Source organism: Trachypithecus francoisi, unplaced genomic scaffold (genome assembly GCF_009764315.1).
Source record: "Trachypithecus francoisi isolate TF-2019V2 unplaced genomic scaffold, Tfra_2.0 Lachesis_group4, whole genome shotgun sequence".
Lineage (NCBI taxonomy): Eukaryota > Metazoa > Chordata > Mammalia > Primates > Cercopithecidae > Trachypithecus > Trachypithecus francoisi.
In genome coordinates, this window is record NW_022681469.1 from 32,507,903 (window position 1) to 32,529,274 (window position 21,372).

The 21,372-nt window shown below is 35.6% G+C and overlaps 1 protein-coding gene across 1 annotated transcript in view; it reads left to right on the top strand.

Annotated features, from left to right (window-relative positions):
• GRM8 (glutamate metabotropic receptor 8) overlaps positions 1–18,114 on the top strand; it is an 832,302-nt gene extending 814,188 nt beyond the window's left edge. The window contains exons 10-11 of the mRNA XM_033193152.1: positions 10,420–10,666; positions 17,539–18,114. Of these exons, the coding sequence (XP_033049043.1) occupies positions 10,420–10,666; positions 17,539–17,588 (297 nt within the window). The 3' untranslated portion in view covers positions 17,589–18,114. The remainder of the gene's footprint in view (positions 1–10,419; positions 10,667–17,538) is intronic.
• The last annotated feature ends 3,258 nt before the right edge of the window (positions 18,115–21,372 follow it).

The following is a 21,372-nucleotide window of genomic DNA, read 5'->3' on the forward strand; positions in this document are numbered from 1 at the left end:
TTGATTTTTTTTTTTTTTTTTTTTTTTTTAGCTTGCTGCTTTCTTACACTTAGGATTCAGCAAAGTCTCGAGGAAAAAAATGGTGTAAAATACCAGGTTTACTTCTCTGTAGTCCCCTAGAATTGTGGGTCCTTAAGTCTTGACTGCAATGATAACCCCAAATTCCAGATTTTTTCTCTCTAGTCCATGAGGCTGCTGACAGGTCTATCTAAAGATTTCTGTCTTTCCTATGTAGAATCAGTATGTTACCCGGGAATAAGAAGCAGTGGAGAGTGCTGTACTATGTCAATGTGCTTTCTTTTTCCTTCCTAGGATCTTGGCCCCCTGAGTCCTGGCTACCTTGGTTCTCCTCTGATGCTTCCAAATAGTCTTATTTTTTCTTAACTTTATGATTGTTTTATAGTTATTCTCAGAAGTTGGTTTGGTTTGATTATAGCTACTCCTCCATAGCCAGAATCAGAAGTCCTTCATCTATTGAGATTTTATTTTGTTTTATTTTTTGATTATACTTTAAGTTCTAGGGTACATGAGCATAACATGCAGGTTTGTTACATATGTATACATGTGTATACATGTGCTGCACCCATTAATTCATCATTTACATTAGGTATATCTCCTAATGCTATTTTAATGATTAAAATGCTAGCTTCTATGAATTTATTTGATATTTTTATGGATTTGTTATTTTTTCAAAACTTCTCTAAGATAACAATAATGTTATTTCCACTGTCTTCCTTCTTTAGCTCTATTGGATCTATTTTTGTATATTATTCTCTTTGTGAGGTGTCTTGGTTCTCCTCAAGTATTTGCTAATTCTTGGTTGTCAGTTCATCTGTATTTGAATCCAACTTTGCCTGCGTGCTGTATTATCAATAGCCTGTCTCTGGTGCTATAGAGGTGGAATGGTGCCTATGCAGCAACACTGTGCTGGCAATTTGTCTTCCGAATGTAGAGAATCCCTGTTCCTTCTGGTGGTCAGTGGTTCATCAGACACTTTTCTGCTCCAGCCCAGTGCAAACTCAATGCTAAACATCATTTAAAAGAGTAACTTATCCAGCTCTTCGGGCCCATATTCTCAGCTAGATTATTTTGTCAAGCTTAACAAGATATAGTTCTAAGAAAGCCAGAGCTGCTCTAGGATCCACATGAGGTTTTTATTTATGAAGAAAGTAGCTGATTAATAACAGCAGAAACCATCTAAATGCATGACTAAATATTAATTGAAGTGCTTTAACTGTGCCTCTATCATTTAGAAGAAATTTGGCCCAAATCTATTAGAAAAAGGATGCTTTTCTGATTTGGAGAGGACTCAAGTCATATTAATCCTGCTCTTTCACTTCTTGGTGTATTTATGGGGGCCAGATGGTGTGTGGTATGGATATGGGCTTTCAAATTAGAGAAACCTCAGTTTGAAGCTACACTTTATTTTCACGTATTGTATGACTTTTCAAAAATGACTGTGTCTCAAAAATGACTTCTTCGTGACTGTGTAATTCTCAAAAATAGACTTTTTCATTCCTACCTTACAGGATTAGTGTGAGGGGTTAAATAAGTGCATAAAAGTTTTGGCATAATGCTGTACCTGATCCTCAATAATTGATAGATGCTGTGGTTGTAGTTATTGTACAGCATCTAAACTCATCGTTTTATTCAATATCAGACATCTTTGAGATTCTATTGGTATATTTAACCACAACCAACTACTATCACAGAACTTTCAGAACTTTTTCAGTGATATTAACTCCCCATTCCTATTAGTTTTCCAGGCCTGGCATAACTAAGTATCACACACAGCGTGGCTTAAACAACAGAAATTAATTTTCTCATAGTGCTGGATACTAGAAGTCTGAGATCAAGGTGTCAACAAGCTTGGTTTCTTCTGAGGCCTCTCTCCATGGCTTGTAGATGGCCATCTTTTGCCCTGTATTATCACGTGATCTTCCTTCTGTGTGTCTTGTGTCCCATTTTCTTCTTCTCATAAGCACATCAGTCATATGGTATTAGGGACCACCAAAATGACCTGATTGTAGCTTAATTATCTCTTTAAAGACCCCATCTTCAAATGCAGCCACATTCTGAGGTACTGGGGGTTAGGCCTTCAAGACACAAATTTTGGAGGAGACACGATTCAGCCCATAACGCCATTCTTCTTGATTCCTCCTATATTAAGGGATATCACCAGAAAAAAAAAAAAAAAGCACTTTTAAAACATCATATGCGTCCACAAAAGCACCTGCGCTGAGTTACTGAATCAATTATTTTGTCTTTAAAAAGCATTATAGAGAAAATATCTACTTGATCAAGATTTAATGCCTTTCGCAAAACTACAGTTGAAACCATTTTCATAATTTTACCAACTTTCCTTAGATAACGCAACCTGAATTTATTATTTAGCCTAAAATGTAAATTCTAGCAAAGCTTTCATCTCTAGGCAGTGATACATATAGGATTCAACATATTTTCTTTTTTTCCTGGCTTCTAGAACTATAGACAGATAGAGATAGACATAGTTTAAAATATAGTTCAGAGATAAGTTTTATTCCTGAAACAATTGTTTCCTCTTCTTTGCTTCTTTCTAAACTAATTTATACTTTTATGTATTTGTTCTGTACCTGAAAATATTTGTTATATTTTGATATCGGTTCAAATGATAATAAAGACATCCCCATTACTCTTATTCCCAGTTCTGACCATGCTGCTGCGGTGATACACGGCCAAAAGCTACCATGGAAGCAGAAATGCATGAAGGAAACATGAGCAAAAATACCTGTAAAGGAGGAATTAGTAAGCACTGAGGGAGTAGACACTGTGTATTAATTTTCATATACATATCCCAGTAGAAAATGCAACATCACTGATTATTTACTATATTTCTGTAAATAATTCTCATATATAATAATTGAAAATTAAAGATGACATTTTATTTAATAATGCCATACTTTTAAAAATTTACTCTGTTTTCAAATTTTCCATCAGGCTTTAATAAAAACAAATTATTTACTAATCCAAATATTAAAGATCACTTATGTTTAATTATAGTCGTTATAAATCAGATAGATGTTTTTCCTTCTTTAACAGATCTTGAGCTTACTTACATGGTTCTTTCCTATCATTAGAGAAGCTGATATTCTGCGTGTTGGTTGATACTGTATCATTCTCTTCAGCTGGTTTCCACCTCGCCCAATCATTCCAAGGTGAAGGGTTCGGAAAGACCTCACAGGAGGGAGAACAAGCCCTGCTCTGCATCTATAGTCTTCCTTCACAATTCTTCATTCATAGCTTTTGATTTGACTCTTCAAGTTGCAAGTATGTGTCCTGAGCCAAAAGGGGATGTGATAAGTGACTGCAAATGGATTACAGACAACTGATCTCCACCTCCACTAATGAAAACACAGTGCAGTGTATCTGACCTGCTGCTGGGTCCGCAGCACTGTGATTTCTACCTGACAGGAGAAACACAACACTCAGGATGGTGATTTTTCCCAGAGTTAAATTGGACTATAATTCTTTGCTGTGGTGACTCTAAAGTTTCCCACAAACATAAAGTATGTTTCCTTATGAATAAACCTTTTTGCTTGTGTGTGTGTGTGTGTGTGTGTGTGTGTGTGTGTGTGTTTCTGTTATAAAGGCTAAAGTCTTGAAGCTGATTTTGAGAGAGAAGTAGTGTTAAGTGTTTCTGGTGTGGAGAAAAAAGGAAGATGAATAGAGAACAGGTTGTCAAGGTTAAATAATGACAATAAGAACTATCCGCTATTAATTAATATATCCCAGGCTCTGTGCCAGTGTTTGTATACGTTGTCTCATTAAATCCTTTGATTTAAGTCTTTGAAAGCTTAGAAGTAGTGTGAATGCCTGACCCTCAGTTATACAGTTAACTTGGGAAGGTATTGAGGGCAGAGCTCAGAGCTCTCCTATTCCCAAAGTGAAAACCACTGACTTTGAATTATGCTGTTCATTGCTCATCAAGAGCAAAATGGCCCATCATTACCAAGTTGACTGTTTAAAAGGGTATTATGTTTATCTGCCCGAGATTACATTTCTCTCCCAGCCTAGAGGTCGCTATGAAAATGAATGGAGTCTTCCCGTCCTCCAGTTTTCTGATGTTTTCTAGTTTTAGTATCTGTTGTTTTTTTCCTTCTTGGAAATACATGAGTTATGTTCCTTAGAACCCAAATTTGGGAGTATGAACCCACACCAACTCAAAAGATTGTGGAGAATGTCTGTTATCCAGACCATTTTCTAAGTGCTGAATTTACAGCCAAGAAAAACACAAGTAAAATTCCCAATATTCATGGAATTTTTATTCTAGCTAGGGGAAACAAATACCACATATGTTAAATAAGTAAAATATATAGACTTTTAGGATATAATGTGTTAGATACTAAGGAGTGTGATAAAGGTAGGAATACTGGTAGAAGGTTGGGGGTTACAATTTTCAGAGGTGTGTTCAGGAAAGGTCTCACTGAGCTGGAGCATTTCAGTAAAGACTTAAAGGCAGTGAAGAGGCAAGCCACCAGATATAAAAGTCTGAAAGCAGAAGCATGCCTGGTATGTTCCAAGATCAGCCAGGGAGCCAGTATGGGTGGAAGAGAATGAGTTTTACAAAAAGAGTAAACCAGAGGAGTTCTCAGAGGATCTTGTGGACCATTATAAAGATATCATCAATGGGATGTCATTGGAGAGTAGGCTTTGGAGAGTAGGAGTGACCTAATTTGGTTTATTGATAATGGGATTATTCTAGCTTCTGTGTTAGGATCAATCAAATGCTCACACAGAAGAGAGCAAGGGCAGCAGGAAAGAGAACACTAGGACAGTTGCAGTACTGATCCAAATGAGAGATGATGATGGTTCTGAGCAATGTAACACCAGTGGAGACATTCTGAACGTTCTGAGCAAATTTTGAAGGTAGAATCAATAGGATTTGGTCATAGATCAGGTGGAAGTATAAAAAAGAAGTAAAAGACAATTTCAAGTTCCCTGTCCACCCCCTCCCCCAAGAACTAGAAGCATGGAATTAATGAGATAAGACAGACCACTGGGAGATCAAGTTTAGGGATGAAGATTGGGAATCAGAGGCTTGTTACCTTTCAGATGCTGTCAGACACCGAAGAGAGTGACCCAAAAGGCAAATGCCCTTCCTAAGACAAGCCTGGAATTTGTCAGTGTATAAGTGATTTTTAAAAGAGGACTAGCTATATAATTTGTGGAACCCAGTAAGAAATGAAAATGCAGGAGTCTAACAATTATTACAGATTTCAAAACATTCGCAGCAGAGCATTAAACCAAGCATGGAGTCCTCCTAGTACAGAGTGTTGTGTACAAGTGCACACCCATGAAGCCTGTCTTGGTTTAAGTGTATAATTCTAAATATGATCAGCAAGTGAGCAAGAGACAGAGAGAAAAGGACTAAGCAGTGAAACTAGGAAGATATTTAATGTAAACAAGACAGGAACAAAATAAAAACATTTGATATGAGCTTGGTAGTGGTTCCAGGCTCAGCCAGCAAAGCTGAATGGTTGCCTCTGGTTTTTGCAAATTTCAATTGCTAGGAGAATTTTATGAGTTTGGACTTTTGCATGACAGATTGATTTGGGGTGTTACCACCCACAGGGCAACTCCAGTTTCTCTATAAACTTCTTCATCTTAAAAAAAAAAAATCACTTCTAGTAGTAAATGGTATTTTGAAGTCCATTGTCTGCTAAAAAGCAAAAGAAAACCCATTTTTTGGTGCAAGTTTCACTTTGGCAGACATGCAGATGAGGAAGTAGAAACAGAAGCAGAGAAATACAGGCTGTCAGTGTGAGTGTAGCTTTCTAACTGGTCAAGTGGTATGCAAAGCAGCCAAACAGAACCTGGTGACTAAAACAAAGTGGGAAGATTAAACCATCGAGGGCAAAACAGAAATATTCAGGAATAAATACTGAATCTGTTTCTTATCACGTGACATAAGTTTGCTTCATTGAGTGTTAGGTTTCACAATAGTTTACCTTAGTTGCTAAGGGGTTGCAAACATACCAGGTTGGATGTCAGAGTCTGTGGCGGTCTGTGCACTGGTAGCTGGTTGAAAGCAAAAGACTGACCTTTATCTTGGAAAAATATGCTCTTTTCCCTCCTCATTCTTCCCAGAGTCTAAATGATTCCACGTCATGACCTACATTGAGTAGACCTTGATATGTACAAATGGCCTATTCAGAGTTTGAAGAGGTAACTGTAATAGGTCCCAGAAAAAATGTCATATTAGTATGCTCCATTGTCACAGCTAACCCCTGGCTTATCTAGAGATTGCTTAAATCTGCTTCAGTGCATCTGACTGCTTCAGGTTCAAAATGTCCATGGGGCATGGAGGCAGAGTAATAAGCCATCAGTGCGTGTGATAAAAAAGATAGTCCCCATCCTCTGCGTGTTAGTATTTTGGAGTGACAGGGCCAGGAGGGAGCACATAAGAGCAGGCTGGGAAAGAGAAGATTATTATTAACATATCCAGTATCATTGCTAGCATCTCTTGAATTTTTGTGGGTTAGTGGGAGTTAATACAGTCCCCTTCTGCATTCTGATGAGCTGTAACTTTGAGATAAAGAGCTGTTATAGTATTCTAAGAATGTGGCCCAGGCAATAAATATGGTTTTGAGTTCACATTTGGACAAAATTTTATTCTGTCTACATTGAAGTGAAATTACAAAGGCCTTTTCCTCGACATCATGTAGTCAGAGCCTGGCTATCAGCTCTTCTCTAAACGAAATGGTCTGGTTTGAATAAGTGTCTAATTGGTCCCTCCTTTGCCGTATACTCCTGGAAGGATACTTCGTTAGCATCTATTTAGATGCAACGTTGTAGGGTAAAGAATGTTTCTTGGGCTATCTTGTATCTATAAGAGATTTTATAAATATATCATTCTACCCTGTAACCCCTCCATGAGAAAAGTGTTACTGCCAAACTCACCCCGTGACATAGATAAGAACTTACTGTTCAGAGAAGAAAATAAGATAACGTATTTGTTCAATTAACCAGGGAAGATTCATAAGTTTGGATTGTAGCCTGGTAGGTTGGTTTGGGGGCTTTTATCACCCAGAAAGTAACTCTAGAGTTTCGTTGTAAACTTTATCTTTTAAAAAAATGTATATAAGTGGTGGTTCCAGAGTTCATACCCTGTCTACTGCAACATATTCCTTCCATGGCCCTGTAAGAAATGCTAGGCCACTGTGAGGTTGCGGACTTTAGGGCATGATTTGTGTGTGTTTTTTTTAACTTTTATTTTAAGTTCAGGGATATAAGTACAGGTGTGTTATATAGGTAAACTTGGGTCATGGGGGTTTGTTGTACAGATTATTTTATCACACAATATGATTTTGTCGATTTTTTTTTTAACTTTTATGTTCCTGTATGGCTCAAGTAATTAGAATTTTCTATAGGTATACAAAAATCCATGCATTTTAAAAAATCAAGAGCTCATTTTCCAATGTTAAACATAGTCTCTCAACTTCTTATTAAATATGGGAGATATTCAGAATTCTATAATCCATGCTATTAAGGATTGAGTTTCTGTAAAATGACAGTAGGTGGCATTTATATTTCTTTGCTTGTTTTGCTGTTACTGCTTTCATTGAGGTTATGACATGTATGGCTTTTTCAAAGATGAATTTCAAAAACTCAGTCTAATCATACATAGTCCATGGTCCTGTAACAAATGCTAGGCCACTGTAAGGTTGTGGACTTTAGGGTATGATTTTGTGGATTTTTTAACTTGTATTTTAAGTTCAGGGATACAAGTGCTGGTTTGTTATATAGGTAAACTTGTGTCACAGGGGTTTGTTGTGCAGATTACTTTTATCACCCATGTATTAAGCCTAGGACCCATTATTATTTTTCCTGATCCTCTCCCTCCTCACACCCTCCACCCTCCAAAAGGCCCCAGTGTGTGTTGTTCCCCTCTATGTCTCCATGTGTTTTCATCATTTAGTTCCCACTTATAAGTGAGAACAAGCGGTATTTGGTTTTCTATTCTTGTGTTAGTTTGCTAAGGATTTTGTTAGACGCCTTTCCTGTATTAAACTCACATTAAAAATTTTCAGAAGCTGTTTTAAGAAAGTACATAATCAAGATCAGCATTTTGGTATAATTTGAAAGTATAGCATCTAATGAAGAGCTTGCTACACTAACCATGGTACTATTTAATTCTAATGTCTGTGTTTATTACATCTTTCATTGAGTTGGCTTGCCAAAAGGATAGATTGCGGTAATTTATTTAACGAGGAAGCTAGCATTCCAGAGTCCTCTTCATGTCTAATATTTAGCAGGATTAAATTTACTATATATCACAGAAGTTATTCCAAATAAGAGAAGACTATTATCATTTGTGTTTTTGGTAGCAGAGAAAATTTATAGGATGTTTATTACAAAAATATTTTTATACTATTTGGACTAGAACTATACATGTTAGCAAGACTAACAGATTAAGGCACATTTTAAAAATCCAACTAATCAGTATAGGTGTTCCCATGATTTTATGGCTGTTTCAATGTTGGATTTGTTTGTTTGTTTTTAGGCTAAATTGATGTGAAAGAGTCTGACTGGAACAAAACTGATGGTTTTCTTTGAGTGACGTTGGAACATGTATGGGAGTAGTTTGTACTTTGCCACATGCTTTTCTTACCTTTATATCCTCTCTCTGCAGTGCATTTTCTATGTAGGTTTTTGCAGCAATACTAGCCTAAAAATAAGCAGGAATTCAAAAAAGATTAACCAACACTAGAGAAGCTTAGGAATGTTTACAATAACAAGTTGCTTAAAAGTAGATGGCAAAGCTTAGGGAGATTTATGAGCTGTAAAGATACATATCCATATTTCATTGGGATGATCTTAATTGTAGTAAATCATGTAAACTTTGTAGTAAATCTTGTTAAAGGGTTTTCCAGGCTTACAATGGTCTCTCATGCAAGGACAGCCTTAGTGGTAGGTGAATTGGACAGTAAATTTAGCAATGTGCATGGTATGATTTTATATCCAAAGACAGTCTCTCAACTTGTGCCTCACATCCTGCTCATGGTTTGGACAGTTCTTTACCTCAAGGTTTTGCCATCTGTTAAGAGAAACCTTCTCCTCTAGGAAAAGGCAACACTAATGCTGATTCAGTTATTTACCCTTGAGGGTGAATTTTTTTTGTTGTTTTTTTTGTTTTTTGTTGTTGTTCCTTCATTAAAAAGGACACAATTAGTTTGATCTTGAGGACTGCCAGATGAAATCTAACTAGTATGATACATTTTAGCAAGAATAACAGATTAAAACATATTTTAAAAATCCAACTAATCAGGATTAGAATATTCAGCGATGTAAATAGAGTGAACAGATCTATTAATGAGGGTTGTAGATATGACAAAGGGAGAATCTGTTTACAGTCTTAAGATGTGGTTTCTCTGTGGCCTCAGTATCCCAAGTTATTTGGGGAAAATTCTATTTTGAACTTAGGACATGAAAAATGGAACCAGATCAAAGGTTTTTGTTTCTGTTTGTAAAGAAGGAAATAGTGCTGTTTCTGTTTCCACACCATAACCAAAAAGAAAAAGCCAAAGCAGTGATTTTAGCTTTGGTTTTTTTCAGATTCTTAACCTCTAGGTTGTAGAAAGCAAAGCCTTCCAGAAAGATCCCTCTCTCTGTAAGTATCAGAGCAGTCAGTTTCAGTGGGATAAGGGCAAGCAATGAGCACCGGAGGAGAATTTCAGAATGCAGTATCCAGGACCATATCCCCAGTGCATATATCTTGGAGTGAGGAGATCTCACATATTTTTTAAAAGCAACTGACTTATTTTGATGTGATGCTATCATTGAGAACCTTCTGGAAGTGTTCTTTAGAGGGATTGTTCAAAAAATCCAGCTCTTATGACATGTTTGTGATTTATTATATTTGGTAGTTGGAATTATGTAATGATGTGAAGATGCAACCACTAGCATTATTCAAGCACTGGTGTGTAGTAGTGATGTTCTGGAATGTTGCCCTCCCACTCTATTTCACTATATATACTTACCTTCTGGGTTAAACTTATTGCTAAAATAACACTTGGCCCACTAGTACCTTCTAAAGAAGGTCTGTGTGGCATTAAGTATGAGTGTTTTGCCAGACTGGTTTGGTTGCCTTCCTTATGTATGTTTATTTATAATCAAAAAAGGAAAATAAGCTCCACCAGCTTGGTTGTTTGTATTTTTATTTTAAGAAATTGGGTTCAGTTTATAAAATAGCCTTACTCATTTACATTTGCAGGTTAGGATACAGGAATCATTGACTATAATTAAGGACAATTTCAATAAATGCCTTTTAATGTGCCTTTAGCAGAGAAGCTGGAACAATTTTAGAAAATGGTATGTTACTTGCTTTATCTCCTACTGTTAGGCTTACCAATAGTTATTCTTTTTTTTTTCTCCCCTCAGATGTACATCCAGACAACAACACTTACTGTCTCCATGAGTTTAAGTGCTTCAGTGTCTCTGGGCATGCTCTATATGCCCAAGGTTTATATTATAATTTTTCATCCAGAACAGAATGTTCAAAAACGCAAAAGGAGCTTCAAGGCTGTGGTGACAGCTGCCACCATGCAAAGCAAACTGATCCAAAAAGGAAATGACAGACCAAATGGCGAGGTGAAAAGTGAACTCTGTGAGAGTCTTGAAACCAACAGTAAGTCATCTGTAGACTTTCCGATGGTCAAGAGCGGGAGCACTTCCTAATAGATGTACGTTGAACATTCTTCTCCTAGTCTTGGGGATTGTGCTACATGTTTCCAGGGGCATGGTGGTACCCACATACCATTACACCATCACATTTAGAACCATTTGGTTAAAAGCAAATGGTCTCAAGATGAGTGGCTGTTCTACAGAGTACAAACTTGCTCACAAAATCTCTTTTACAAAGCGTGACATTTCATATCTTTCTTTTGAAGTATTGAAAGCATCATCTTTTTATAAACGTTGTATTTTAGTACTTAGAAACAACTCCACAATTTTTCTTGTTCAATATTGGGTGCTTTTTATAGTATCAATAGTTTGCTGATATTTATGGAATATGCTACTACAGATCTTACACAAATAAATGATGTTATTTGTGCCTTTAGGGAAATGAGAACTCTAGTTAGCCAATACATTTAGTTAAATCACAGTCAGTACTTGTTTCTCCCAAGTGGTCCCTTTTCCTTGGGCTTCCTGAGGGCTTCCCTTGACTTCCCTTCTTGGATATATTAAGATAATTAAAGTTCTTCTTAAAAGGCTCATGATCCTGGAAATAGAATATTTTCTACAGCCACCTTTCCATTTTTTTCTTTTCTTTACCTATTTTCTTCTCTACAGTTCACCCAGGAAGGAGCACATGATAACAATACACAGAAATCTGTGCTCAACCAGTAGAATTTAACTGATCTATTGAAGCCCATCTTGGTATCTATGAAAGAGTGGCAAATATAGATTGAAGATTTGTATGGTAAAATACCGGAAAGCTGATTATGGTAAACATTACAACTTTACCTTACTAGGTTCTACAGATGAATCAAAAACTTTACCTTACTAGGTTCTACAGATGAAAGAAAAGCGAAGGTACTTGTGTTAGAGTGGCTTCCAGTCTTTTGGAATATAGCATAGGTATTCAATATTTGTTTTTTCTATTTGAAACAGGAGCTTGCTCTGTTGCCCAGGCTGGAGTGCAGTGGTTTGATCTAGGCTAACTGCAGCCTCTACCTACTGGGCTTAAGTGATCCTCCCACCTCAGCCTTCCAAATAGCTAGGACTGCAGTCATGTGCCGCCATGCCCAGCTAATTTTGTTTGTTTGTTTGTTTTGTAGAGACAAGTTCTCACTATGTTGCCTAGGCTGGTCTCTAACTCCTAGGCTCAAGTGATCCTCCCACCTAAGTCTCCAAAAGTGCTAGGATTACAGGTGTGAGTTACTGCACCCGCCCAGGCATTCAGTAATTAAGGACAAAATCCTATGCAAAAATATTCTCTTCCTCTCATATTCATCCAGCTGTCTGTATCCCCTATTCTCTATACTTTGCACACTAAATACAAGAAAAAACTAAAAATTAATTTTATTTGGTTTAATTATTATAGCAACTTATGGTCTACATTCCATCTACAAACCTTCTTTTCTATCAAGATTTCTGGATGAACATTGTCTACTCTAATTTACCATACACAGAACTATCCTGTGATAGTTAATTAGCATTGCTTAATTAGACATACTGGTTTCAGTTACTGTCAGCTTACCTGGAATCATTAGCCAGATTGGTTCTAAAAAGATTACCTTCAGGTCACCAATACCAAATTTAGTCACATGTAGAGAAATGAACTTTACAAGAATTTCACAAACACTCCCCACATATTCACCTTTCTGCAAACATGAAACCTTGTGAAGTAAGAAATATGAGAAGCAAGGTAAGGATGGGCTTTAGTAACAAATCATTACAATCATCTCTGAGTATAGGTAAGCAATTTACTAATGATAAACCTATTTTGACTCTTAGCAAAAGGTATACTGTAACTGTCATTAAAGGCATCAAAGTAGAATGCTTGTGATTTGAGGACAGAATTTTATCTTTATTCCTACCTTGAGAACATTAGTGTAGGAAGTTGCAACTTATTATAGGATGCCAATAAACTGCTGTTGGCCAGTGATATAATTTGAATACTGGCACTTCTCTGTATGACTCACCAGTCTATTGTTATACCTGCTTTTCTCGATCTCTGTTTTTTTTTTTTTTAGCATCAATCCAGAAAACTTTATAAAATATGGTTGCCAAATAAAAGAACCAAACTTATAGTAATATAAATACCAGTCATCCAGACTCATCTTTGGAAAGTGGTGGAGAAAAAAATTTAATAAACTTTTTCAACACTTTAAAGAATAAATAGATGCCCTGAAAAACAAAATTCTCAGTATTGATAGGAACTAATCTCATATTGTTGAAGTAAATCTCATACATATACTGTTTTCCTTTGGTTATTTCCTGTTAATGTTGAGTTGAAATGGAAATTATATAGCACACATGTATTTCTCTATTTTCTCTAAAATAAGAATGAAAGACTGCAAAAGCAAGGCCTATTTGGAGGGTAAGCCTCTAATATTCTGGAGGAGTCAGATGCTCACTTTTAGAAGGTCAGGTAAAGTCAAAAAGCGAATCAAAATAATATCAATTACTGCCTGATAAAAAAAGGTTTAATTGTACTTTGGAGATTTTCGTGCATTGATCTTTTACAGGAGTATAATTTGGTTTGAATAAGTTGGGCCCGAGTAAAGTGATTACAGTGTACTCATTCAGGAGAGAAAGATGTATGACATCTTTACACATCCTTCCACAATCCTACTCCAGGTCACCATTTTTAACCTTTGTTCGCTTACATGGCCATTCTACAATGAAAGGGTAAATTTGTATTCAAGATTTTAAAGTTTCTAAAGTTACACAGAATAAATATAAGTAATACGAAGCTGGATGGGAAACCAATGAGTGCCGTGTTAGTTGCTGAATTTGCAGACTATAGTTTACATTTTTAAAAAAGGTCAAGTGTTATTTCGCAGCAGAGTGTAATGGGAGTTAGAAACAAAGTTGATATATATGAATTTTGCCAACTGTACCCAATTAACAAATGCTGTACATAGTATTCTTTAAGCTATGTTCATGAATAATTCATGAAAACAGCTGCTGCTGGAGGTAGATTTGTTTTCTCTAGCTTATGAACACAGTGTGGTGCACACAAGGAAATTAATTTACTGTTGCTGTGCTCAAAAACTGATTTTCATATGAGCATATTCATCACCACTGTGAAAAAAATCTCCCTATGAACTCATCTGTACATCTCTGATTCATTTTGCTCTATAGTACTTCTGGGATAAAGATTCTTGCAAGATATCTGCCACCCACAAAGTTTGTCCCTTATCATTGCTTTCATGTTGACTAAATCATCTGTTTCCAGAGCCTTACACTTCCTTTTCTAACCAGTCGAAAAATTAGCATTACTCTCCTTTTGTGAATTGTATTCTCAATTCTCAATAGAATCCTACCACTTTCTTTCTAGAAACAATGTTTAAAAATTCAAAAAATAATATATTAATTTTTAATTAGCTACAGAACCCCAAAGTTGGAAAGATCCTTAAAACTGGTCTGATCCAAACTGCCATCTGTCGAATGGACATCTTCTGAAAACTATATTGTTCAATATCTGTCAGCTCTTGTTACTCTATTTCAACCGTAATTCTTTTTCTAGCTATATACAAATTTTATAACCATTTCCTACATTTTAGTTATTGTTGAAAATATTGAACAGTGCAAGAAGTTGGATGACCGTTTTAACAGTCATTTTTATCACTCTTATGACAATTTTTCTCTACCTTGTCTGTGAAGACTATATGAAAGTCCTTCAAAAACAGAACCAAAGAACAGATTTTATTTTCTTAGAGGAAATTTAGAGGCATATAAGAGCATTATATAAATTAAAAATGAAAAGTAAAAGTGAGTGATCATAGAAAATCATTGTGTTTCACTTCACACCAAACCAAATGTAACAAATGTTTTACCTTTTGGAAAGGTTAAGTAGAAAGTACAACTCCATTAGGTCTCATGTATGGTTCATGGAAAGGAAAGGAAGGAAGAAAGGAAGGAAGGAAGAAGGAAGGAAGGGAGGGAGGGAGGGAGGCCGGCTCTATATTGGTTCTTCCAGATTACAGCTGTTCCATCCCAGTCTATTCTGCTTTCATCCTTACAGGAACCCAGTATTGTAGGTTTTGAACCAGTGATAAAACTGAGGCCCGGTAACCTGGCCCAATGACTTTTTTTTCACTCATTTTGCAGGGACTAGAATGTAGTTTAAAACCAGGTCTAAAGTCTACTTCCTTTGCACTGTGCCACAGTAATAACCTAGAAGGGTAAGCAATGTAGATAAGATAAGCAAATATGTCAACTATTTTTAGCCTGAAGCTCATAATACTCAATGAAATAAAAAATAACAGAACACATCTATAGTAGCACTTCTTAGGGCTGAGTTAATTTTAGTGGTTGTGAACTTTGTATGAACTTGGTCTCTGGTAAGAACTTGTCTAGTCCATCAATAGTGTCACTACAATGGAATGAGTCTGATTGTCAGTTATTTCAGAGGAGGAACTTTACAATTTCTAGTCTTATTCAATGTTCAATAAATACATTATTTTCTAAAAATCTATTTCATCCTGAATTGGATTCATATATTGAAACACATACATTCTTTGCTGTTTAAAGTATCTTTTATCTTACTGTTATTCATTCCAGGATTACACAAAAAAATAGGACATCACATTTGAATTTTAGGACAGAGATTGATTGCATCACATCTTTCAAAAATACAAAGGAATTATTTGAATTTAGATTTATATTCTCCAGAAGCTTAGGCATAAGTATAAATTTGGCGTAATATCTCTGTAATGGTCTTACAATAATGAGTTTTACTTTACAGTATGTTGGTAACAGAACAATTAAACATTTCTTTTTTTGAGTCCTTATTTTCTTAAATATCTTCATTTGTCTCCATTTGATGAAACCAAAAGAAACCATAAATACGCAATGGCAATTCACATATTTACCATTCTATATATTTGATATTTTAGCATGTTTACTTCTAGAGCCTAAGATTATTGTGTATTTTTAAGTGGAAGATGTATTCATTCTCATAGGACAGCTCATTATAATTACTTAACTTTTTTGGTCATTACATCAGCCTCTAAGAATTGAGGTCTTTGACTTAGGTAGTAAAAAATAATTTTTGTATTTTGTAGGACAGATAATTGGTCTATTCCTTCATTTTACATATATGCAAATGCAAAATTTTACCAAAATATTAAAGGTTAGCACTTTTATATTTTTAGTTTTCTAGTAAATATCTATGTACTATAAATGAGGCTACTGACTTTGACAGATTAAAATTGCTGCAGCATTTTTATTTCTGCTGTTATTTAATTTTTACTACAGTCACTCATTACTTAATGACATGTTCTAGGAAATGTGTTGTTAGGCAGTTTTGTCTTTGTGCAAACATCATTCAGTGTACTTACACAAACCAAATGGTATAGCCTATGACACACTCAGGCGATATGGTATAGCCTACTCTACCTAGGCTACAAACCTGTACAGCATGTTACTGTCCTGAATTGTGTACACAATTGTAATGCAGTGGATATCTGTATATCTAAAAATATCTAAACATAGTAAAGACACAGTAAAAATAGAGTATACAAGATAAAAATGGTATACATGTAAATAGGGCACTTACTATGAATGGAACTTGTAGGACTGGAAGTTGCCCTGGGTCATTAAGTGAATGAGTGGTGATTGAATGTGAAGGCCTAGGACATGGCAGTACTGTAAATTGCAACCTCTGCCTCTCGGTTCAAGCAATTCTCCTGCCTCAGCCTCCTGAGTAGCTGGGATTCAGGCGTGTGCCATCACGCCTGGCTAATTTTTGTATTTTTAGTAGAGACGGGATTTCATCATGCTGGTCAAGCTTGTCTCGAACTCCTGACCTCGTGATCCACCCGCCTAGGCCTCCCAAAGTGCTGGGATTACAGGTGTGAGCCTCCGCGCCCAGCCACTGTAGATATTATAGAAATTCTACACTTAGACTACACTAAATTTATTTTAAACATTTCCTTTTTCAATAAGATACTATTTTAGCTTACTATAACTTTTTACTTTATAAACTTTTTATTCTTTTTAAATTTTGACTTGTTTGTTATAAAAACTTTAAATGCAAACACATTGTCCAGCTATAAAAAATATTTTCTTTATACCCTTACTCAAGGATAAAATTTTTTCTATTTTTATATATTCATTTTACTTTTTAAACGTTTTGTGTTAAAAAATAAGACACACACACACACACACACTAGCCTAGGCCTCCACAGGGTCAGGATTATCCATATCACTTCCACCTCCACATCTTATTCCACTGGAAGGTCTTCAGGGGTAATAACACGCATTGAGCTGTCATCTCTTGGAATAGCAATGCCTTATTCGAGAATACCCCTGAAGGACCTGCCTGAGGCTGTTTTACAGTTATCTTTTTAATGTGTAAGTAGAAGAAGTGCACTTTAAAATAATGATAAAAAGTATAGTGTAGTAAATACTTAAACCAGTAATATAGTCGTTCGTTATCATTACCAAGTATTATGTACTGTATATAATTGTATGTGCCATGCTTTTTCATGACTGGAAGTATAGGAAATTTGTTTACACAGCAAACCACAAACATGTGAATTATGCGTTGTGTTATGTGTTGTGTTATGTGTGCACTGGGTGATAGGAATTTTTCAGCTCCATTATAATCTTATGGGACCACCTTTATATAATGTGGTCTGCTGTCGAGCTGAAATGTCATTATGCTGTGCATGACTGAGAATGGTTTAAAAACAATGAGTAACATGCTGTAAAAGCTGGATATTGTAAAAAAAAAGTCATTACAGGACTTGAATTTTAAAATCATATTAGCAAAATGATGTATTGTTATATACTATTTTAATTTGTCCTCATTTATCTTAACAGCTTCCTCTACCAAGACAACATATATCAGCTACAGCAATCATTCAATCTGAAACAGGGGAATGACACAATCTGAAGAGATGTGGTATATGATCTTAAACAATGAACATGAGACTGCAAAAAATTCACTCCTGGAGATCTCCGTAGACTACAATCAATCAAATCAATAGTCTTGTAAGGAACAAAAATTAGCCATGAGCCAAAAGTATCAATAAACGGGGAGTGAAGAAACCCGTTTAATACAATAAAACCAATGAGTGTCAAGCTAAAGTATTGCTTACTCATGAGCAGTTAAAAAACAAAATCACAAAAGGAAAACTAATGTTAGCTTGTGAAAAAAAAATGCTGTTGAAATAAATCATGTCTGATGTTATTCTTGTAAGTATTTTTCTGTGATTGTGAGAACTCCCGTTCCTGTCCCACATTGTTCAACTTGTGTAAGACAATGAGTCTGTTTCTTGTAATGGCTGACCGGATTGAAGCCCTGGGTTGTGCTAAAAATAAATGCAATGATTGATGCATGCAATTTTTTATACAAATAATTTATTTCTAATAATAAAGGAATGTTTTGCAAATGTTGAGAGTTGTTTCGTTCCAGTTTTAAAGCTAGGGAAAACTCTCTTTTAGTTGGCACTTCTGCTGTTTTTTAGCTCCTTCTATGAAAGCGCTGATGTTCTGAGGAAGTATTTCTTTGAGGAATGTGTTTTTGTACATTTGTGTGCATATGAGGAAGATTGTCTTTTATTCCTATATTAAAAGCATTATTTGTGTAAGACTTTGTGAATATTTCAAGGTTTCTGTGGTACCTTTTCATAGTAACTGCTTCTTTTATGAAGAATCAAGCAATAGTTTGAGGTAAATTGCTTTGAGTTAATTAACAAATGATGAATTAAACTTTGGAGAATGGAATATGAAAATTACCATTTGAAAATACATCAAAACATGTAACTGAAATTCCCCATTACATTCCTAAATCAAAACTTTTGCATAATGAAATATCCTGTGGTATGTAGTATTAACCTTTTCTCACCTGGGTATAGAAATCACTGAAATCAGTGAAGTAATGGGCCTTACCTAGTACATTCTTCAAAGCAGAGAATTAGCATATTTATTCCTTTGGCACCACTAAAGGAGCCACAGTTCAGATAACATGTCAATGCTTTCTTATTTTCCAAATGAAAACATTCATTGGTTCATGGAACAGTATCATTAAAGAGAGAGGAAACAGGGAGCCTGTCTCATGCTAATAAACCATGCCAGAATGGATAAAGGGAGGCTGATAATGGCTTTCGAATCTGTTACCATTTTTGTCATGGGCTCCTGTATGCCATACAATCCCAGACATCCATCAAGTCAATGGGTCTCCACAATCATTTTGTTAGTGAATATTCTCTCTGCTGAGTTAGCTTACATGGCTCATTGCACTCCTTATAGATATAAAGAGCTGTCTGTGCTCCGTAGCTTCAACCCAGTTACTGACAGTTACTTTATTTAATAGAGAAGTTTGAAGTAGTATAGTGCAGGTTCCTTCAACATACAGTGACTTTTCCTAGATAGCTACAAAGGCATATTGCTGCATATAGAAGCAAATGTGTATCTATTGGCTTTTTGTTGAGTTTCTCCTAATAATAATGGTTGTTGTAGATAATATTTAAATCAAGGAGTAAGGGCATTATTTTCAAGTTTTCAGATCATCTGAATTACTGATAATGCAATCCTGTAATCAGGATCCTAAACCCACCTCTAGGTGTGCCTTTCTAGATAAGACTTAGACTAAGCAAATAAACCCATTACTGCATATTAAGTATATTGTGTCATGTTGCTCAGTACCAATAGCCATACAAGAAGTAATTATAATTGTATTTTAATTTTTAAGTTGACAGTTTTTTTTTCATTTTGGGGATGGTTTGTGGTTTATAAGATGTTTTTTACTTCATTTTAACTAAGCATCTATATTTTTTGTTGAGAAAATTGCTTGAATTATATAAGCCTTGCATTTCATTCAGAGAGCAAAGCTCGAGTATATTTTTATTTACTAATTTCATTTACTAATTGACTCTAATCAGGTTCAGTGGATGTGACAGGGTGATTATGAGAGCTAAACTGGCTCTCAGACCAAATGTGGGTTTTCACTATTATTGTTACTTGAAAAAATGTTAAAGTTCTAGGAAGAAAAATAAAATACCAAGCATAATTCATGACATTTCAAAATTCTTCTTCCTACTACCAACCTACCAACGGGTTGTTTTTCCTAAGTACTTTAACAAATAATTGACACTTGTTTGGAGTTATACAAAATCTTATTTAATTCACAATAAAGTTGAATAATAGCTCTTGTGGATTTACATATACCACTCATCGCTTGTAACATTATCTCAGTGGGAAACATTCTGCTGATGAAACTACCACCTTTTTCACACAGTGGAAGGATCAACTCCCTCAGCCTCTTACAGTAGGGGCTGGGGAATTCTTCCTTCCACTGTGTTTATTTTCTCAGGGATTTTGCTGAGGGCTTGAGAGGTAGTCATATAGGTGTAGGACAATGGCGGTGAGGTATCCTGTAGGAGGGATTTAGTATGTGCCAGTAGTGGATCATAAGTCCCATGCTTTAAAATGAACTGTCTGTGTACTATAGATAAGCAAATGCAAAGTTGCACGGAAAAAATGCACTATTATATTCTTTAGAATTGACCTTGTGTTTTATTCTGGCCAAGAAATGTCACATCTAATCTCAACATGCCAGAGGGAATGCTAAAAATGTAGCCTGAGGTAATATTCAGCAAATGTCACTAGTAGACAATGAGAGATATATTAGTGTGACCTTGGACCAAATCTGACCTCAGTTTTTAAAATATTTCTAGCTTATAATAGTTAATATTTAAAAATGTCTAAATCAATGATAGTTGATATGCCACAAACTAATCTTATTTTTAAACAAAACTACTCATAAATTTAAACATGAGGGATGACTCTTTGAACATGAACAGGAACCTAGTAACTCGATTTTTAGTGTTTATCATAAATTTTTACAGAAAATGTGGCATGTCAGATGAACAAGATTTAACTTTCTTTTTTTTTTTTTTTTTTTTTTTTTTTTTTGAGACGGAGTCTCGCTCTGCCGCCCAGGCCGGAGTACTGTGGCCAGATCTCAGCTCACTGCAAGCTCCGCCTCCCGGGTTCACGCCATTCTCCTGCCTCAGCCTCCCGAGTAGCTGGGACTACAGGCGCTCCCCACCTCGCCCGGCTAATTTTTTTGTATTTTTTAGTAGAGACGGGGTTTCACCGTGTTAGCCAGGATGGTCTCCATCTCCTGACCTCGTGATCCGCCCGTCTCGGCCTCCCAAAGTGCTGGGATTACAGGCTTGAGCCACCGCGCCCGGCCAAATTTAACTTTCTTAGAAAATTAAATACCATATTACATGAAATCTCACTAGGAACAGGAGTTTTTGTCATTTATGTTTTCTTCCCCTTTTAACACAATATATTATTTACCAATATTTCTTGACAGTGTAGAAAGAATATTAACAATTTTCTAAACTATGTTAGTCAATACTGATGTTTTATTCAGTCAGCAGTTGGAAGAAATCACATTCTTAAATCCTATTATGCAACCTTACCAGTTTTTCTCATTTCATTTTTGAGTTTCTCCTAATAAATTCCTTAAAAAATTGGTTGTTTTTTTTTTCATCCACCTTCTAGAATGAAATGGCCAGAAGTAACAATGAGACTGCATGCAAGAATGAGTGAGAATACCGAATTATAGAATACTCTTATTGCACACAATAATCTTTAGAAATGTTTCTTTTTGATTTTTTATTATTCTCCTTTAATGAAGAT